The 17,716-nt window shown below is 42.2% G+C and overlaps 1 protein-coding gene across 1 annotated transcript; it reads left to right on the top strand.

The window, feature by feature from the left end:
- The first annotated feature begins 9,867 nt into the window (after positions 1 to 9,867).
- Positions 9,868 to 13,093, top strand: LOC147626647 (pentatricopeptide repeat-containing protein At2g03380, mitochondrial-like). The gene has a single exon (XM_086816714.1). The coding sequence runs from the start codon at positions 10,349 to 10,351 to the stop codon at positions 12,626 to 12,628; it is 2,280 nt and encodes a 759-aa protein (XP_086672840.1). The 5' UTR covers positions 9,868 to 10,348; the 3' UTR covers positions 12,629 to 13,093.
- The last annotated feature ends 4,623 nt before the right edge of the window (positions 13,094 to 17,716 follow it).

The raw sequence follows: 17,716 nt of genomic DNA, 5'->3' as shown, positions 1-17,716 counted from the left end.
CTTTTGCTAAAAGCTCTGACTCGTCACTCTTGTTTGTAGACCATCTATGAATTAAAATTGATCATCAATGTAATTTGTAATCTCATTTTTACAAATGCCTCTGTCTAAGAGTCAAGACTTGAAACTTGAAAGTTACAACTCCATTTTTGAGTTCTCTCATTATATTATGTTTTGTACATCTATAATTCAATGTATTATAGTTTTTTAAAAAAAATCAAAAGTAAAGATATGATGTGGCATTCCCCGTTTCTCCCATCCCCCGAACGTTCCCATTTCCAAGGGTCAAAACGTTCCCAGCATGGTCCATGTCCGAGTACACTAAAACAAGCATCAATGCAAGCTAGTGTCCTAGAGTGCAAACAGCCACATCTTGGCATGACATGACAATATATCGCCGGGCGTGATAGAGACGGTCTTCTTGTTTGCCAAGCCTAGACAAGGCACAAAACCACAGCTTAAGAAGACACAAAACCATAGCTTAGGAGGGCAGCAAGGCATGGATGATGAGTGAAGGGAAAACCCTAATAGAATCCACCGTCAGAGCTGACCTGAGTATTTGAAGGTGTTGAGACTGTAGAGATTGTTGGAATCACTGCTGAACTGCAGCCATGTCTGAACAAAAAACGGCGGCATAAGTAATCCTGAAACCCTAACCCTAAAAAAACCAAGCCATTTGAGCACACGGTAAACAAGTACCTGAAGCGACTTGAAACAAAAGGGCGTCTGTAGAAGAAAGAGAACCTCCGCAGAGAGGCTGCGGTTGTAGGGTTGACGCTAAGTACCATTTCACACTACCCGCCCGGCCTTTTATTTCGTGGCGCAATCAACAGTCACATCATTGAGTTGTGTACTTTACTCTCTTTCTAACATTGTCTTTTCTCTCTAAACTCTCTATCTCTATCTGGTCCATAGCCATGGTTACCTTCACGTTCAAGCCAGCATAGCTTAACATGGTGTCAAAGCATGTAATTTAGGGTTTCCTTTTTTCTAAGGGCTTTAGTACTACTCAACTGTCTATTCAGCCAAAACCACCCAGTCAAGTGCCAACTCTACAGCCCGCCAACTCCTACCTATCTACGCTGGTGCGAACTACAACCACCTTTCCATAGTCACCAACTATGCTATGCACACCCACGTCTGTAGCTTCCCCCACTAGTGCCTACAGCCTCTTGTCTACAACAAGACCGCCCAATAGCTTCTCTGTTTACTATCGTCTCTGAGTTGCCTGTCGTCGTAGCTGCTCAACCTATGTGCAACCCGACGACCACCTACCACCTACCCGAACACAATTATTATCTACACCTGCACTCTTACTACACATCGACTGTATTTGACGCCTCAACATCAGCTACTTGCCGCCCTATTGCACCCGCTTATTATGCCTACTACACATACACCTCAACGACATTAGCATCGCATGCACATCCAACACCTGAAGGAACAAAAAACAGAAGAGGGGAGAACCTATATCAAATCAACAAGGTGCTTTTGCAAATATCATCTCAATAACTATGAGCTCTCACATGTTCATATATAAGTTCAATGGCCAAGGTTTCCACACCTACCAAATGAATTTAAAGTTTCATTTGATGAAAGAAAATATATGGGGTTTGGTGAAAAGCACCACCAGTTCAATGTCTTCCTCCAATGCTGATGCAATCAATAGGATCATTGCTGCAATAAATGAAGAAGAGCCTAGAACACAATAGGATCTCTTTAGAGCAAATAGGGCATATGCCATCATTTCTCTTAGCTTGAGTGATGACTTTTGAACATAAAAAGGGCCCTGTATAAGGATCCCTAATTTTAAGGAATTAAGACTAATTTTATTGAGGCTTAAGGAGACAAACCTCATAATGATGCCTACTTTTGGCCCTAAAAGTAGGGGATCTCTCTAGTTTTCCCTCTCTAGGATTTTTACTCTAGGATTCTCTTTGTAGCCACAAACTCTCGAAACATCATCAATCTCCTTCCTATAATTCCATTTGAACTGAAGAATGTCCACTTCTGTACACTGCATGCATTCATGCGTGTGTTTGACTGTTTGCTCAAGTGTCACATAGATTATGCATTTACCATGCAAGGCAAAGAATGACAAGAAGAAGCTCTTCATAAAATAGAGCAACTACTCAACTCAATTGGGTGCCATGGTGGCAATGTGCAAATTACTATTAATAACAAAAAGACCTCTGGCATGAATCATGAGGTCGCACAACAAGTGTCCATGAGTGGAAATAAAGCAAGACATTTTTTGGAGAAGCCAGAAAATGCCAAGGACTCAACCAAGCCTTGGAACTTGTGGAAGGATTTATGCAAATGTACAACATTTGACTGCACCAATTCAAGCCTTGTAATTCTATGTGAGAAGGTTTGGTCAGACTTCAATAAGATGGTGAAACTTTTGACCAAAAGCATGACAACCACAAAGGAGTGACAAAAATTTCAAGACGAGCTTTCTAATTTTAGGAAGTCCATGGTTGATACATGGGGTGAAACCAACATTACGTACTACATGATAACTACATTTGCTCCTTCCTACTGGATATTAAGAAAAGGAGTATGAATAACTACTGACTCTCTTAATTTTTGTGCTTTATGCTCATGGTGCATACTTCATGAATGAGTATGGTTCTCTGGACATGTCGAGCACACAAGGAATGGAGAAATCTCACTATCAAGCTAGAAGAGTATATTTTAAAAACACTCGATATGGAGGAGGGAATACTCGTACAAATTACCTCAAAGAGATGTTTAACTGGTTGGTCGAGGTCTGAAGAGGACTTTGCTCCTTAATTCCAGGGAGTTAGTTCGGGTACCTGCTTTGTTGTGCTGCCATATATAAAGAAGTATGTATTTTCTTTGGATTTCAAGCTGTTGATGGAATTTAAGTTATTAGTTGCCTGTGTTAGGTTTCTTATATTTTTTGTTTAGTTTCTCAATTTCAGAGGGCACTGGTCTGCTTGTTTAATTAATGTGGTGAAATGCCTTCTCGGAATGCACGGACAGTCTAAATTGTAAGTCAATATACTTTATATTGTTTCCTTCTTACTTCCTAATTGTTGATTATAAGTCATTCTTTATATCGTTGACTGTAGAGGGCATGTAAGAGGGCGGTTGCATTGATTGAAACTCTATGTCCTGAATTGAAAAAGGATATAGAGTGGAAATTTCTCAACCAACCCGTTCCTATGCAAAAGGATTCGCACTCTTGTGGTTGGCATGTAGTTGCAAATTTCTGGAAGTTCCTTCTTTCCAAGTACACTAACTTTGACAGATGTGTAAGTTTCTTGTGTCAATGTAATATAATTTCTCTATGTTCATTTCATGAGAGATCTCACATTATTCTAATTGACTTTTATGTTGTTTTGCAGTCTGTTTGCTCAGACGAGTTCTAGCTGTGGAGTGTGCGGGTAAGGGCAATAAACATTATTCTCAACAATGCAATTACGCCTGATGACCCTGACTCGCCACTTCCACCAGTTTGCTAGCACTAGTGCATCAAAGAAGAGAAAAAAGATGCCGTTTCATTCCCCTATTAAGCATTTCAGCTTTGAACAAGGAGTCCCTGAGAAGGGAAGCAAGGGCAAGGCAAAGAGGAAGCTTCCATTTGCAAGCAAGGGCAAGGACAAGGCAGGCAAGGTGCCAACAACAAAGGAGACAAAGCTGAAGGCTGAGTTAAAGGAGGAGGCCAAGGCTGAGGCTACAGAGCCCGAAACTGCTTAGAGTCATTTTGTATATGTCCAAAGACAACATTGTAAAGATTTTGTATTTTTATTGAGCTTGGCTCATTTTTGTATAAACATTCTATATTTTTATTGAGCACTACTCATTTTTGTATTTTGTGATGAGTATTGTGCTTTGCCATAATAAAGTAGATTGTTGAGAATTTTTATTCTCATAACTTATCTTTGGTTAAAACTGAATTTTAAAGACGTTTGCTTCAAAATTGTTATGAGTACTTTGTAGAGTAGACACATGTCCATGTAGAAATTTTTCATCACATTAGTCATTGCTAAGATACAACAGTTCAGTACAAGTCTTACAATGACTTCTATTAGGCCTAAGTCCCTCGATACAAGACCTTTCTAATTCTGCACGATAGATTTTTCCTCCGTCTTCTTCTCTGGGTTGTTCATATGAAGAATTCTTTGATACACCTCTTTGGCTTCATCTATCAGTTTGTCTACATCTTCAAGGTCTTTCTTGAAGCTTTCAGATATCTGGATAGGTTGATCATCTGTATCCCCAACAGAGGAATAGGAGTCATCATCAGAAGAAACAGCTAAAATAGCTGGCCTAGCAACCTTGCTAGGAACAATCCTCTCATTAGAAGAATTTGCATCCATGGGTGGCTTTTGTATAGAGCTTATAAGTTGTAAGATATTATGTTCTCAATTCCCTTATGGACTAGTCTTTATACACTGTTTTGGATGGACTCCAAAACCATCGACATAAAAAAACCATGTGCCGCGTAAATCTATGTGCCACTAAACCATTTTGGAATAGGAACCCTAGTACCTACACTGAGCTGACCATTATTGTGCACATACAAGACAGCTTTAGAGTAAATTTCTTGAGGTATATTATAACTTTAATATAAAAATCTAAATTCATAGCTGTTACAAGACAAAAATTCATTGCTCAGTACACTTTTTTGAGGGCAAGGACTTTACAAAATTAACATACTTGAAGTAGCTTCAAAATTCACAAAATTCAAAATCCCCCTTAACTGAGCGATATACCATCAACATCCGAATTGGGATCTACCAAGGTCTTTGGCTCTAGTTGTTTTCAAATCTTTGGCTCTAGTTGTTTTCAAATCTTCCAAGGTCTTTGGCTCTAGTTGTTTTCAAATCTTTGGCTCTAGTTGTTTTCAAATCTTCCTATTGTTCACCTTGAATTGTGCTCTGCTAATATCCTCACCTCCCATGATATTGAGGTGCTCTCTAATATTTAGGAGGCTCCAATGTCTACTTGCACCTACAACTTCCACTACACCACTGGGCAACCGAATGCATATGTCAAGAGGCAAAACAACTTGTTCATCTGCCTGCACATTGAGACCCAACAACTATTCTTTTTCATCCACCACTCATAATAGAAGTGTATGTGTAGTGTGACACGAGCTTTGAGATACCAAAACGCGACACTAGATTCTACTATATTGCGCTTGAATGTGTCATCCTTATGTATCCCTTCTACAGTCCTCCACTGGTCTCCAAGCAAGGCTACCATGTCATCACCTAATACCTTCTTGCACACAAACATGGTAGGTGTTTGTGAGAAACAAAATTAATTGAACATCTTAGCAAAAAGATGTATTGGGCATACCCAACTAAGACTCACAGATCGAGAGGGCTTTGCAAACTTCAAAGACCCTTGTATATCACAAAGCATCTTTGATTTCATGACCATTATAGTCCAAGCATCTGGAATTGGCCATTCTATAGAAGATAGGGGTGGAGATGTGATTATCTGTAGCTTACCAAACCCACCATCCTACTTTGGCACCAGATTTTGGCACCAGATAGGAGTGCTGGTAAAAGAAGACCTTTTCCTTAAGAAGTTCTGCACTTGTTTTACAAGAAAACATTGCCTCACCAATGTCTGCATGCAATGCTTGAAATATTCTGGTAGTAAGGCTTTCCAATGGCTACTCCTCTAACATGTTTGAAGGAAAAATATCTGCAAACAAGAAATAAGTTCACTTAGATTGAAACATCTCTATCAAAAAATCTCACATGCCCCTTTCTACCTGCGATACTTACAATTGTATGGAAATCGAGTTTGTTGTTGGCGAAGATGGATATCTCGTGCTGTGTAAACATGTTGTACTGTGGCCACTAGTTTTCCATTGCTTGCCTTCTTGAAGCCTTGTAAACGACCTTTCCAATGGTGCTCCAGTACATTTCGCCGGCGAACTCGGTGAGGCCCTATTGCAATAGGCTGTAGATAACCCAAGCGCTCTTACGAAATGCCTCTCCCACCCAAGCACCATCATCGTCCTTCTTGTTGCGCAAGGATATCTCCTCAATCTCGTCTTTTGGTCTTCTTGGTGCGGCCATATCTTCTTGGAAGCTAGAGTATAAAGGTTAGGGTTAGAGTAAAAAGGAAAGAGATGTGCAGACTAGGGTTTTACGGGAGCCTTGAAGATGAAAGAGATGGAGCTCCGACAAGGGAGGGAGATTGAGATGGAGGAGAAAGTTTAGGGTTTTGGGCTTTGATGGTCTCATTTGGGCAAATGAGATAGAGATGGAAGAGAAAGGGAAGAGTTTAATTTGGACGTTCAAGAGGGAAAGTGGGCTTGAAAATGAATTTTTGATTACAATGAAATTTTTGATTACAATGAAATTTTTGATTACAATGAAATTTGAGATGGGTTTTTGGGGGGGAATGTGAGTTTTGGGGGGATCTCGAAAATTTCAAAATTTTAAGGATTTTTTGAGCCACAAAAATGGTGGGACCATACCTACCCTAAACCCCCTACTTTTTTAAAGGGACAAGTGTAATTATTAGTACTGAAAGCCTAGTTCCCCTCCCTATAGCATAGTCTCCCTCCCTATATTCAAAGGAGACCAAATGTGCACAATCCTCTATTCCTATTAGTCCATTGCTAATTACTTTCATTAGTAAAAGGCCCAAAATATGTCCAAATGCTCCTTAATGCATTACTCTTGGCTTGGGTGATGACTATTTACATCACAATTCTGATCTAAAATCACTAGCTGAAGCTTGGGAAAAATTCGATTTGCTTTTTGATGCCAATTAAAGCTATCTTTAAAAACCACTTTCTTGGAGTTGCAATTGAAGACAAGAGAATCTCTTACTACACATGTCAACAAAATGAGGAGTCTCATGACTCAACTAGCTGCAGTTTAGTCTCCAGTTAACTAAAGATGATTCCATGGTAGTGCTTCTCAAAAGCATGCCTAAGGAGTATGACAACTTGGTGACCACCTTGAAGAACATTCCTAATTCTACCTTGGAAGGAATCATCGACGATTCTTTATAGGAAGAAGAAAGAAAGAAGAAGAAAAGGTCAACAGAAGAACAAGGTTTTACTGTAAAGACTAAGGGCTCTTATAGAGGACAAACCAAAGGAAAGCCTTGTAGGTTATGTAAGAAAAGCAATCACTTAGAAAAGGATTGTTTTAGCCTAATTCCTTGTAGTAATTATGGGAAAAGCAACGATCTTGAAAAAGATTAATATTCCAACAAGAAGAACACTATTGTATTGATGATTGGGCTTTATTGTGTGTGTGTGCTCTTTTCTTTTGTGTAACATGATCTCTTGTACGTCCTTACCCTTGGGACCCCATAACTGGAATGTGAAACTAGAGCCATGCGATTTATCCTTGACCAAGAAAACTGGCATGAGAAACCACGAGCCTGGATTTATCTTGACACAATATGAGGCAATCCCATGTGCATGTACATCATTGAAGAAATCAATTAACAGTCATATCATTGAGTCATGTACTTCACACTCTTTCTAGCATTGTCTTCTCTCTCTAAACTTTCTATATCTATCTGCTCTGTAGCCATGGCTACCTTGACCTTCAAGCCACCATAGCTGCACCTCTACCATGAACTTTAACAAATGCATTATGGGAACCAAGATGAAATGTTGCGGTATAACGAGAGAAAGTTATGCTCGTGCTCTTGTGCTACTCTCATGAGGTTAAATGGCGAGTTTGTACTATGTTTTCAAGAATGCTAGCAATAGTATCTACAAAAAGGATACTTATCCCTAGTTTCAGGTATGGGCTTGTTCTCGTACATGGCCAAGTACTGCTATTGAATTTTGAAGGCTATTGAAAGCCAATACATCTTTAGCTATTGATAATAGGTCTTTAGAATTTTAGTCACGCTCTTCATGCCTTACCTCATGGTAAGTGTCCAAGGGAGGATGGTCTCTCCCCTATTTTTCTCATTACTTTTTGGGATGAGATTGGGGTAGAGATCACATTGGCTCTCTAGGAGATGTGGGACACAGGTTCTATGCCTTCTTCTCTCATTGAGGGGCTTATCTTCCTTATCCCATAAGAGAGGGGATAAGACCTGGTTAGTGGAGACCTATCACCTTACTTAGGATTGCATTTAAGGTTCTTGCTAAGGCAATGAGCATTAGATTGCAACCAATTTTGCAGGATGTCATTCATGATGCTCATAATGGATTCTTACTCGGAAGGAGCATCTTTGATATCATTTTCTCTTTTTGGGAGGTCGTGGAATGGGCCAAAGCGAGTAATCAGCCTTTAGCCATTCTGCTTTTGGATTTTGAGAAGACATATGATAGAGGGGATTGGGACTTCCTTAAGGGTACTCTTAGACATATGGGTTTCTCTCAGAGATGGATCAGGGGAGTTTCATGCATGTATCGTGATGCCCACAGTAGTGTGCTTGCTTGTGGTGATAGAGGAGAGCGGTTTCAGATCTCTCGCTTAGTATGGCAAGGATGCCATTTAGCCCCATTATTATATATCATAGTCGTAGAGGCCATGAGCATCTTCATCCGCTCCAGTGGTGGTATTTTTGGATTGAGGTTGTCTCTTCATAGTTAGGAGGAGTTGGTTGACTCTAAGTTAGTTGATGACACATCCATGTTCTTGGAGGCTCACACATGTGTTTATGTTCCTTCCGGGTGGCACCGGAAGAGTTTTGTTTAGCAGCAGGGGCCCTCATTAATTGGCACAAATCTGTTGGTTTTTGGATTAGCTCCGCGTTGGGAGTTGCTTGGGTTGCAGAGCTTGCTTTTACTTGGATCAATATAGGATGCACTACTAGATATTTAGGATGCTAGGTTAGGGTTGATATTTCTCTTGCAGAGCAGTTTGCTCCAATACTTATGAGTATCTTCATTGAAGCTCCAGGAGATTAGATTAAGTCTCCAAAGCATTGGTGGCTAATCAGATATTGCATGCCTCGGCTTGGTTTATTGCCTCCTCTTGTTGGTGCTTCTCTCATGAGTGCATTGGTCATTGGGAGAGTTATGAGATCTCTCCAGTGATACTACGCAGATATTGGCATAGGCTTTGGCATTCATACAGAAGGAGCCAGATCTCTCATTTCTTTTGGTTATTTTTACATGGTGGTCTCCCCACCAATCAATGGAGATTGGTTTTCAGCGTAGCACCTACCTGAAAACCAATCAATGGAGATTGGTTTTCAGTGTAGCACCTACCTGCCCGAGATGTGCGGCAAATTCTGAGACTGTACAGCATTGTTTATGGGGATTGAGCACTGCACAACATGTTTAGGGTTCTATAGCCCAACTTATGGGCAAATTGAGTGGCTGTGCCATGCATGTTACTTAGGGGACAATTGCTTGGCTTTTCTACGAGGGTGGTGATACAGACACTGCTATTTTCATTCGTAGAGGTATTGCCCAACATGGTTTGTTGTAGGATGTCCCTCGCTCTCGTTATACACTCCCCAGACAGAGAATTGACACTAGTTGGGAGATTGTTGCTAGTATTACAGCATGGCAGAGGGGTGATCTCATCCATACTCTCATGGTGGCTACTTGGGGTCGTATTCAGGGGGTCCTCTCGTTCCGCGCACACGAAGCGCGTTGTGTTTAGGTAGGAGTGAAACCATGGCATTTTCTTTTCCTCTAGTCCCACAGGTCTTTCATGGGACCGTGACAATCCTTAGTGGTTGAGATCACCTTACAGGTGATTCTATTCAATTCCGGCTTATAGCTGTGATTGTTGTATGCCTTTTTTCATACTTAATAGAAGTCTCAACCTTTTCAATTACTAAATAAATTATAGCAGATTATTAAGGTCCTTTAATAGCTTTATAAAGTTTTTCTCTCTTGGCTAATTCTTCACTCATTGTGTGCCCCCTATTCATCGCTTTCATTTGGACAAGTTGTGGACCGTTTGAAACCTTCACAATCCAAGTGCCCCCACTGCCCAAATTTCAGCACTGGTTTGGATGCAACAGCACTGCCGTCGCTCTCGGCTGGGCACTGTAAGTAGAAAAGTATGTGAGGATGAAGAGGAGAAGGCTTGTGTTGTTTTGGCTCGGCATCGAGCGCCTATGGAAGGATTATATTGCAGATCTCTCCCGATGGTGGGACAACCGAAAGAGAAAAGTAAGTGCTTCTCTTTTGATTGAGGCTGAACGTTGTGGTTTTCGCTGTATCATCTGCAGCAGACGGACCCCAAGGTCCCAGACGTCAAGCATAAGATCACAAGGAGTTGCTGTGGATGGATGGCCACTACAACCCAAGCGAGGTTTAAGACATACTCGTGCTGCGAGATCAGAAGCTCTACAATAGCAGCGACATTGGCGATGAAGCCTGGGAGACGCTTAGCTTAGACGATGCAATCGCAGAGGGATGCTGCCCCAGCCCTCGATTGAGAACCTTTTAGACAAAGCACGCAAGTACTCAAAAGAGAGAAAGCTAACCGCCTATGCTCTCCGCTTACATGCCTACATGCGCAAATGTGGGCTGGAAGCTCATACATCACTCGGGAACTACCTCGTCTCCATGTTGGTGGAAACTGGAAGTATGTGCAATGCTCAGAACATTTTTGACAGGCTTGTCTGCAGGAGTGAGTGCTCCTGGAATTCTCTAATCAATGGTTACATCAAATGTGGGGAGTCAAGGCATGCCCTCTCCCTGTATGAGAAAATGCGAGAGGCTTCTCTACACCCAAGTGGGTATACTATTGTTGCCTTGTTGAGGGCTTGTGCTAAGCTGAAGGATGTGGAGAGAGGCTGCAAAATACATGCTCAGATTGCCAGTAAGGGGTTGTTGGAAAGCGATCCTTTTGTTGGCACTGCCTTGGTTGATATGTATGCCAAATATGGCATGCTACATAAAGCGCAGGATGTATTTGACAAGCTTCCAATCCGTGATGTAGTCTTGTGGACTGCATTGATTGCAGGATATGCACAACATGAGCATGGTGAGGAAGCACTGAAATGCTTTGAACAGATGCAACTTCAGGGTATCTCTCCAAATGCTGTCACATTTTCTTGCAGCTTGAAAGCCTGTGGGAGCATTGGAGCCACAGAAAAGGGTAGAGAAATACATGCTGATATTCAAAGAAAAGGGTTGTTGGAAAGCAATCTTGTTGTGGGCACTGCCTTGGTTGATATGTACGCCAAATGTGGCATGTTAGCAAAAGCACAGGAAGTGTTTGACAAGCTCCCGATCCGTGATGTAGTCTCATGGACTGCACTGATTGCAGGATATGTGAAACAAGAGTGTGGTGAGGAAGCACTGAACTGTTTTGAACAGATGCAACTCGAGGGTGTCTCTCCAAATGCTGCCACATTTGCTTGCAGCTTGAAAGCCTGTGGCAGTGTTGGAGCCACAGACAAGGGTAGAGAAATACATGCTGAGATTTCCAGAAAAGGGTTGTTGGAAAGCAATCTTGTTGTTGGCACAGCCTTGGTTGATATGTATGCCAAATGTGGAATGCTAGCGAAAGCGCAGGAAGTGTTCGACAAGCTTCCAGTTCGTCATGTAGTGTCATGGACTGCATTGATTGCAGGATATGCGCTACATGAGCGTGGTGAGGAAGCACTAAACTGTCTTGAACAAATGCAACTCGAGGGTCTCTCTCCAGATGCCAACACATTCACTTGCAGCTTGAAAGCCTGTGGCAATATTGGGGCTACAGACAAGGGCAGAAAAATACATGCCGAGATTGCCAGAAAAGGGTTGTTGAAAACAGACCAATTTGTTGGCAATGCATTGGTCGATATGTATGCCAAATGTGGGTCACTTGCAAAAGCACAGGAAGTGTTTGACATACTTCCAGTCCGAAATGTTGTCTCATGGACTGTACTGATTGCAGGATATGCCCAACACGAGCGTGGGGAGGACGCACTGACCTGCTTTGAACAAATGCAACTCGAGGGTGTTTCTCCAGATGCTGTCACATTTGCTTGCAGTTTGAAAGCCTGCGGCAGCATTGGAGCCACAGAGAAGGGCAAAAAATTACATGCTGCCATTGAACGAAAAGGGTTATTGAAAACAAACCAAAATGTTGGCAATGCATTGATCGATATGTATGCCAAATGTGGCATGCTAGCGAAAGCACATGAAGTGTTTGACAAACTTCCAGTTCGTGATGTAGTCTCATGGAATGCACTGATCACAGGATATGCCCAGCTTGGAGAAATTGCAGATGTTCAGCACATCTTTGACAGAATGATAGTAGAAGGCATTAGGCCGAATCCAGTCACATTCATTAGTGTTCTTAATGCTTGCAGTCACACAGGTCTGGTAGATAAGGGCCTAACATACTTTGAGGCCATGAGTAAAGAGTACAGCATCACTCCAGCTCTTGAGCACCACACTTGCATGGTTGATCTCCTTGGCCGTGCAGGCCAGTTAGACAGGGCAGTAGCACTGATGAAGGAAACATCATTCCATCCCGATATTACCTCCTGGCTCAATGTGCTAGGTGCTTGTCGAAAGGGGGGCAATGTGGAGCTTGGAAGGCAGGCTTTTGAACAGGCAGTGCATTTGGATGAAAAGGAAGCTGCAGCATATGTTTCTATGTGTAACATCTATGCAGATGCTGGCATGGAGGAGGATGCAAAGAAGATGGAAGAAATCAGAATGAAAAAACAAGGATGGAAGAAGCCAGGACGTTGTTAGTGAACTGAGGCCGGTGGGATTTTTGGTTGGGGATGAAAATAACATTCCCAAAGCATTCATGTAAAACGACAAGACCTTTCCCTCAAAATGCAAGGGCAAAGGATGCCCTAGGTTTGCAATGGGTGTTTCAGATGACATAATTTTTTAAAAGTTAGAAGTTGGCTCTTGCATGTCAATAGGCCCAAGGGAACACCCAGACATCTCTTAAAAAACCTGCCTGTTTTGCAATGGCATGCATATTAAATCAAATCAAAGATGCTACCTGCATCAATGCCTTCTAGGAAGGAAAATGCGATGGTGTTCACAAACAAAACATTTATCTCGACAAAATCATAAAACTCACAATCTCAAAATTCTTAAGGTTTTTCTTGAAATTTTGCAGAATTTGGAGCTAAAAATAACCAGGATACTTTAAATTTGCAGAATTTTCAAATTTGAGAAATCCAAGTCCTAAAAAATTTGAAAGTGTTGCATGTCCATTATATATTGTTTCCTGGTGATGTTGGTGCAACACAATAGTGCAAAAGCTCTTGTATCGCATACACCCCCCCCCCCCCCCCCCCCAAAGCAAAGATCCTCCTGTTAGTAGAAAAGCAACGTTTGCATGCTGGCAGACCACCCTCTCACGAAGTAAAGATTACAAGAAGAGGTGGTGGTGGTGGCTGGGGTGCAGGCTCCCTATATGGCAGGCCACTCTTGAAGGGAGACTACATCATAGGAAATGTATGAGGAAGTGTGGGGGATGGGGCCCGGGGGTGTGCTCCCCTTGTGTTAGGGACTCTTGTCACGTGCATCTTGTACTTGGATGCCACATGGACATATCTGTATAGAGGTGCAAGTCTTGAGTGCTCAGAGTGGTAACTGGCCCTTTGTGACCCCTTGTCTAGGACAAATCAGTCAGGGATCCATTGTAGAGGATCATGGTCAGGTGTTCATGTCCCGCACATCTGTGTACCCATTTGGAATGATGTAGAGGTGTATTGGGCATCTATTAGGCTTCCAGCCGGATGCACAGCCACCAGTCCAGGTCATGAGATAGGCTTTGAAGAGTCTCTCATGGACAGCCATGTAGGGCTTGTCCAGGAACAAGGAGCCCATGGGCTAGTCATGGAACCCTGTCAGCCAACATGGACCCTTGTTGGCCAGCAACACACATGTGAAGCAATAGCATTAAATGCTGTTTTTTCCTCGTCGTGAGCAAGCCAGTAGAGCAAAATGAAACTGGTCAGCAGATGAAGTGCCTATGTAAGCGATGTTCAGCCCTTCACATCATTTATCTCCTATTCTTTGTAAGAGCCAAGGTTCAAAGGTTGAGACAGCCAAGGAGGAGGTAAAGGCAACGTGGAAAGTGTAGATTAAAAGGTCATCTTTAGGCTGAAAGCAATCTCAGCCAAGTGAAGGTCTCCAAGTCAATTCAGTCCAGGTTATTTATAGTCAGCATTTTGCCATTCTATTCATTCAATAAAGCAAATACACCATACGTGGTGGGGGCCCTTCAAAAAGTATTTGGGACCCAACACTGTGTGTTCAAGTCAAGAGCTTACCTTAGCCTTGTTGAAGATGTGTCATTGGGTCTTGCCTTTGTGCTGCAAATGCAACTTCCTATTGTGGGTGCACTAGCTCGTCCGTCGCATAAGGTGGGTATGAAAATGAGGTTGGGTTGTCCATGAAAATGAAAGAATTTAGGACACCTAGTCTGGCCATACATTGGTAAATTGTGAGAACAGTGGGTGGCTTGTCACGTGAATAGATCCGGGTGCTTCTTGAGCCTTGTTTTGAAATGTGGGTGGCTATATGGTCCACTTTCTTGACACATCGAGATGTCGGCATAAAGAAGAAAACCAATACATTGCTTCTATGGTTTGGGGGTGAAATTTGGGATTGCTAGATAATGTTGACCATGGGCATGAGGTGTTTCTTTGACCTTTTGGGCATCTCGACCTTGCTTGATTAGCATGGATGTAGCCTAGTTTTGTGCCTTGGAGGCAAATGTAGAGCATGGTTGTTGAAGCACTGCATTGTGGGAGGAATTCCATTTTGGGTACATGGATCCGATGGATTTATGATTGGGATGCCCAATGGATTGGGCAAGATGGATGATTCTCTGGTGGGCATCTTCACAAAGTCCAAGCACCCATGCATGGATGCTTGTGATGGTGCAGATGTTGAAATGGTGAGTCATGGATGGAAAGAGGGGGTTGGACGAGGGCTCGATTGAGCAAGAACCAGAGTCAATGAATGAAAATGAGACAAGACAATCGGATTGAAGGCAAGTATGCAAAGTGTTGGCATGGTGCATGGATGCTATGTGAACGAATGGGACATGGTGTTGGAGTGCCTTCATAAGGTGTGGTTTAGACCGTTGGTGGGTGTGATTAGCGAAAGGCATGGATGTGTGGATTAGTGCTGGACAGACCACAAGGTAGGAAGGACTATCCGAGCCTATGTACTTAAATGCTAGTGGCAAAAGGATGTGGCATCCTTCGTTGTGAGGTGTACATGAAGATTCTTTATGCGTAATAAATTAAGTCAGTAGGTTTTTGGTAAATGCATGGTAGTTATATGTTGAGTGCGTGTATGGAAAGGGTTTTGGACTATATGGGAAGATACGTTTAGAATTTACAAGAGAGTATATGTAAACAACCAGCTGTACGAGCTCTACCCTCTATAGGGCTCTACCCACTCATTGGGGAGCCAAAACAAGCAGTACAAGGAGGGTGAAGTAGTTACCTACACTTATCAGCTTGTCAAGAAGACGTGGACGTACACGCCACATTGATCATCGTTTTCCAGAATGCCGGTAGCGATTGGATGCAGTCTTCTTTGCACCGGTGGCTTCTAGCCGGAAGGATGTGTCAAGTGCCTTGAAATTGCCAATGGTTATGGTGCTTGGTGTAGGTGTTGGCTGATAATGTTGAAGAGGAGGTGAATTGCTTGGCTTTGGGATGCTGGTGATGATGATGTTTGCATTGGATGCTGATTGCTTGGCTTAAAGTGCCGGGGGTTCTTGTAGCTTTGCCGGTGGTGTCGATGAAGATGTGGGTGATAGGAGGGTGGGGCAGGGTGGTGTGTTGTCGGTGGCGTTTATGAACAGGTTGAGTTCTCGTTGGTGTAGCGGTGTAATCTTGCTTGCTCTCTTTCCCCCTCACCCTCTCATAGACACACACACACTCTACTTTTTTCTCTCAAGATCTCTTCTTTCTTCTTGCACACTCTCTCTCTCCAGAGATCTACTGCGCTCCCAACACTTGTGCTCTCTCTACACTCTCTCAATGCATTACGACATGCACGGGCCATGCAAAACTAGGAGAAGCCAAAAGCATCATGACACACATGCATCTAAATGAGCATATACTTGGCCAAAGAGTATAAATGAGACTAATAAGCAGCATGTCATTACAAGCATACACAACTAGCTAAATCTTGCATGCTTTGGCATTGCAAGATTCAATGTTGGCCTACGTGTGAAAGCTTTGTCTAACCCATTTTGTTGATCTCGCTCACCGCCACGAGCAGTAGAGCCATGGAAAGATAAAAGAGTATTCATTTCACCATTGACTGCTCTTTCTTCTTATAACTTGCAGAAATATCCAATAGATAAAGTGCATGCACTGAGGTTTTATAATACAAAGAGAAGGAATATAATGGGCTGATGACACAGTAAAGGTATGAAAGAACAAGAACAACCGTCCATTCTACGTGAGCAAGTGGAAGAAAATATTTGGAATCAAGAGCTCAATAAAAGGCAGGCGGACCATATCAAGACAACAAAGACTTGCTCCACACATAGCCCATTACGAAGAACTCCTCCTGCCATGTCTTCTTTAACTTACTAACTCGTCTTTTGTAAATAGAATACGAGGGAGAGTGAGAGCTTGAGTTCCTTGCAAGCAAACATACGCAGACAAGAAAGAGCAAGACAAGAGGGAGATGGATGGCTGAATTTTTTTCTATCTTCTTTTTCTCTCAATCTTGTATATCATAAATATAAGAGTACATATTATAAGGGAAAGTACTCTCCTACTAAAGCATATAATGTCGGTCCATAGTGTGAACCCGGCTATATGAGTTGACGCTATAGCTATGCCAGACTCTAGTAATCCAAATGTGGTTGTGTCACACAGTCTATCATCCATAAACAGCATATCAACCATAATCTTACCGGCCGTGCTAGTGGCATAAGTGTGAAGGCTATCACCTAGGAGGGTAATCAATGTCTGAAGCCCTAGTTGAGCTCGATATGTCAACACTCCCCCTTGAGCTCAACTCCATACACTGCGCTCCAAGCAAGCCCCTAAATCTATGGAGCTTCTCTATACCCAATGTCTTCATGAACATATCAACCCACCTGATCCTCTATGCTGGCATATACTAAATCCATATCACATGCTAGAACCTTCTCTCTCACAAGGTGATAATGTACCTCAATGTGCTTCATCCTAGCATGATAGACTCAGTTATTGGATTCTATTCATGTTGTCACAATAAATGACAATAGCCTTATCCACACAGGCTCACCCATATATATCACAGTAGCTTTAAAAACCAAGCTACCTCACAAGATGCCATAACAGCACCCATGTGCTCTACTTCTACACTCAAGAAGACTGTGCTTATTACTGCTCCAACTCATAGTATCACTCCCAAAAAAATACATAAAGCTTCTGGTAGATCTCCTGTCTATGATACTACCAGCCCAATCAATATCATCTGTGTATCCATATAGTTATATCTCTATTCCAACCTCATAGAAAAGTCCATATCAATTGTGGACTTTATGTACATGAGAATCTATCTAGTCACATCCAAGTGTGGCTTCTTGGGTACCTCCATAAACTACCTCACAAGTCTGACAACATAGAACAAGTTTAGCCCAAGTCTATCCTAGTAATGATCATGTCGAGCAAGCTACCCACTATATATCTATACATAGTAGGGTTCTCCAAAAGCTCACCTACATCTGTCAAAAACTTTGTGTTCTACTCTAATGGTACTGAAATAGGCTTACAACCTGTCATACTATAATTGAACACATAATATGTCCAATCCATATTGCCTCTTTAACAACAAAATTCTATGAGGTGATCT

The sequence above is a fragment of the Cibotium barometz genome, chromosome 22 (genome assembly GCF_041138505.1).
Source record: "Cibotium barometz isolate CiBa-2024 chromosome 22, ASM4113850v1, whole genome shotgun sequence".
Classification (NCBI taxonomy): Eukaryota; Viridiplantae; Streptophyta; class Polypodiopsida; order Cyatheales; family Cibotiaceae; genus Cibotium; species Cibotium barometz.
This window is presented reverse-complemented; position numbering and strand designations above follow the sequence as displayed.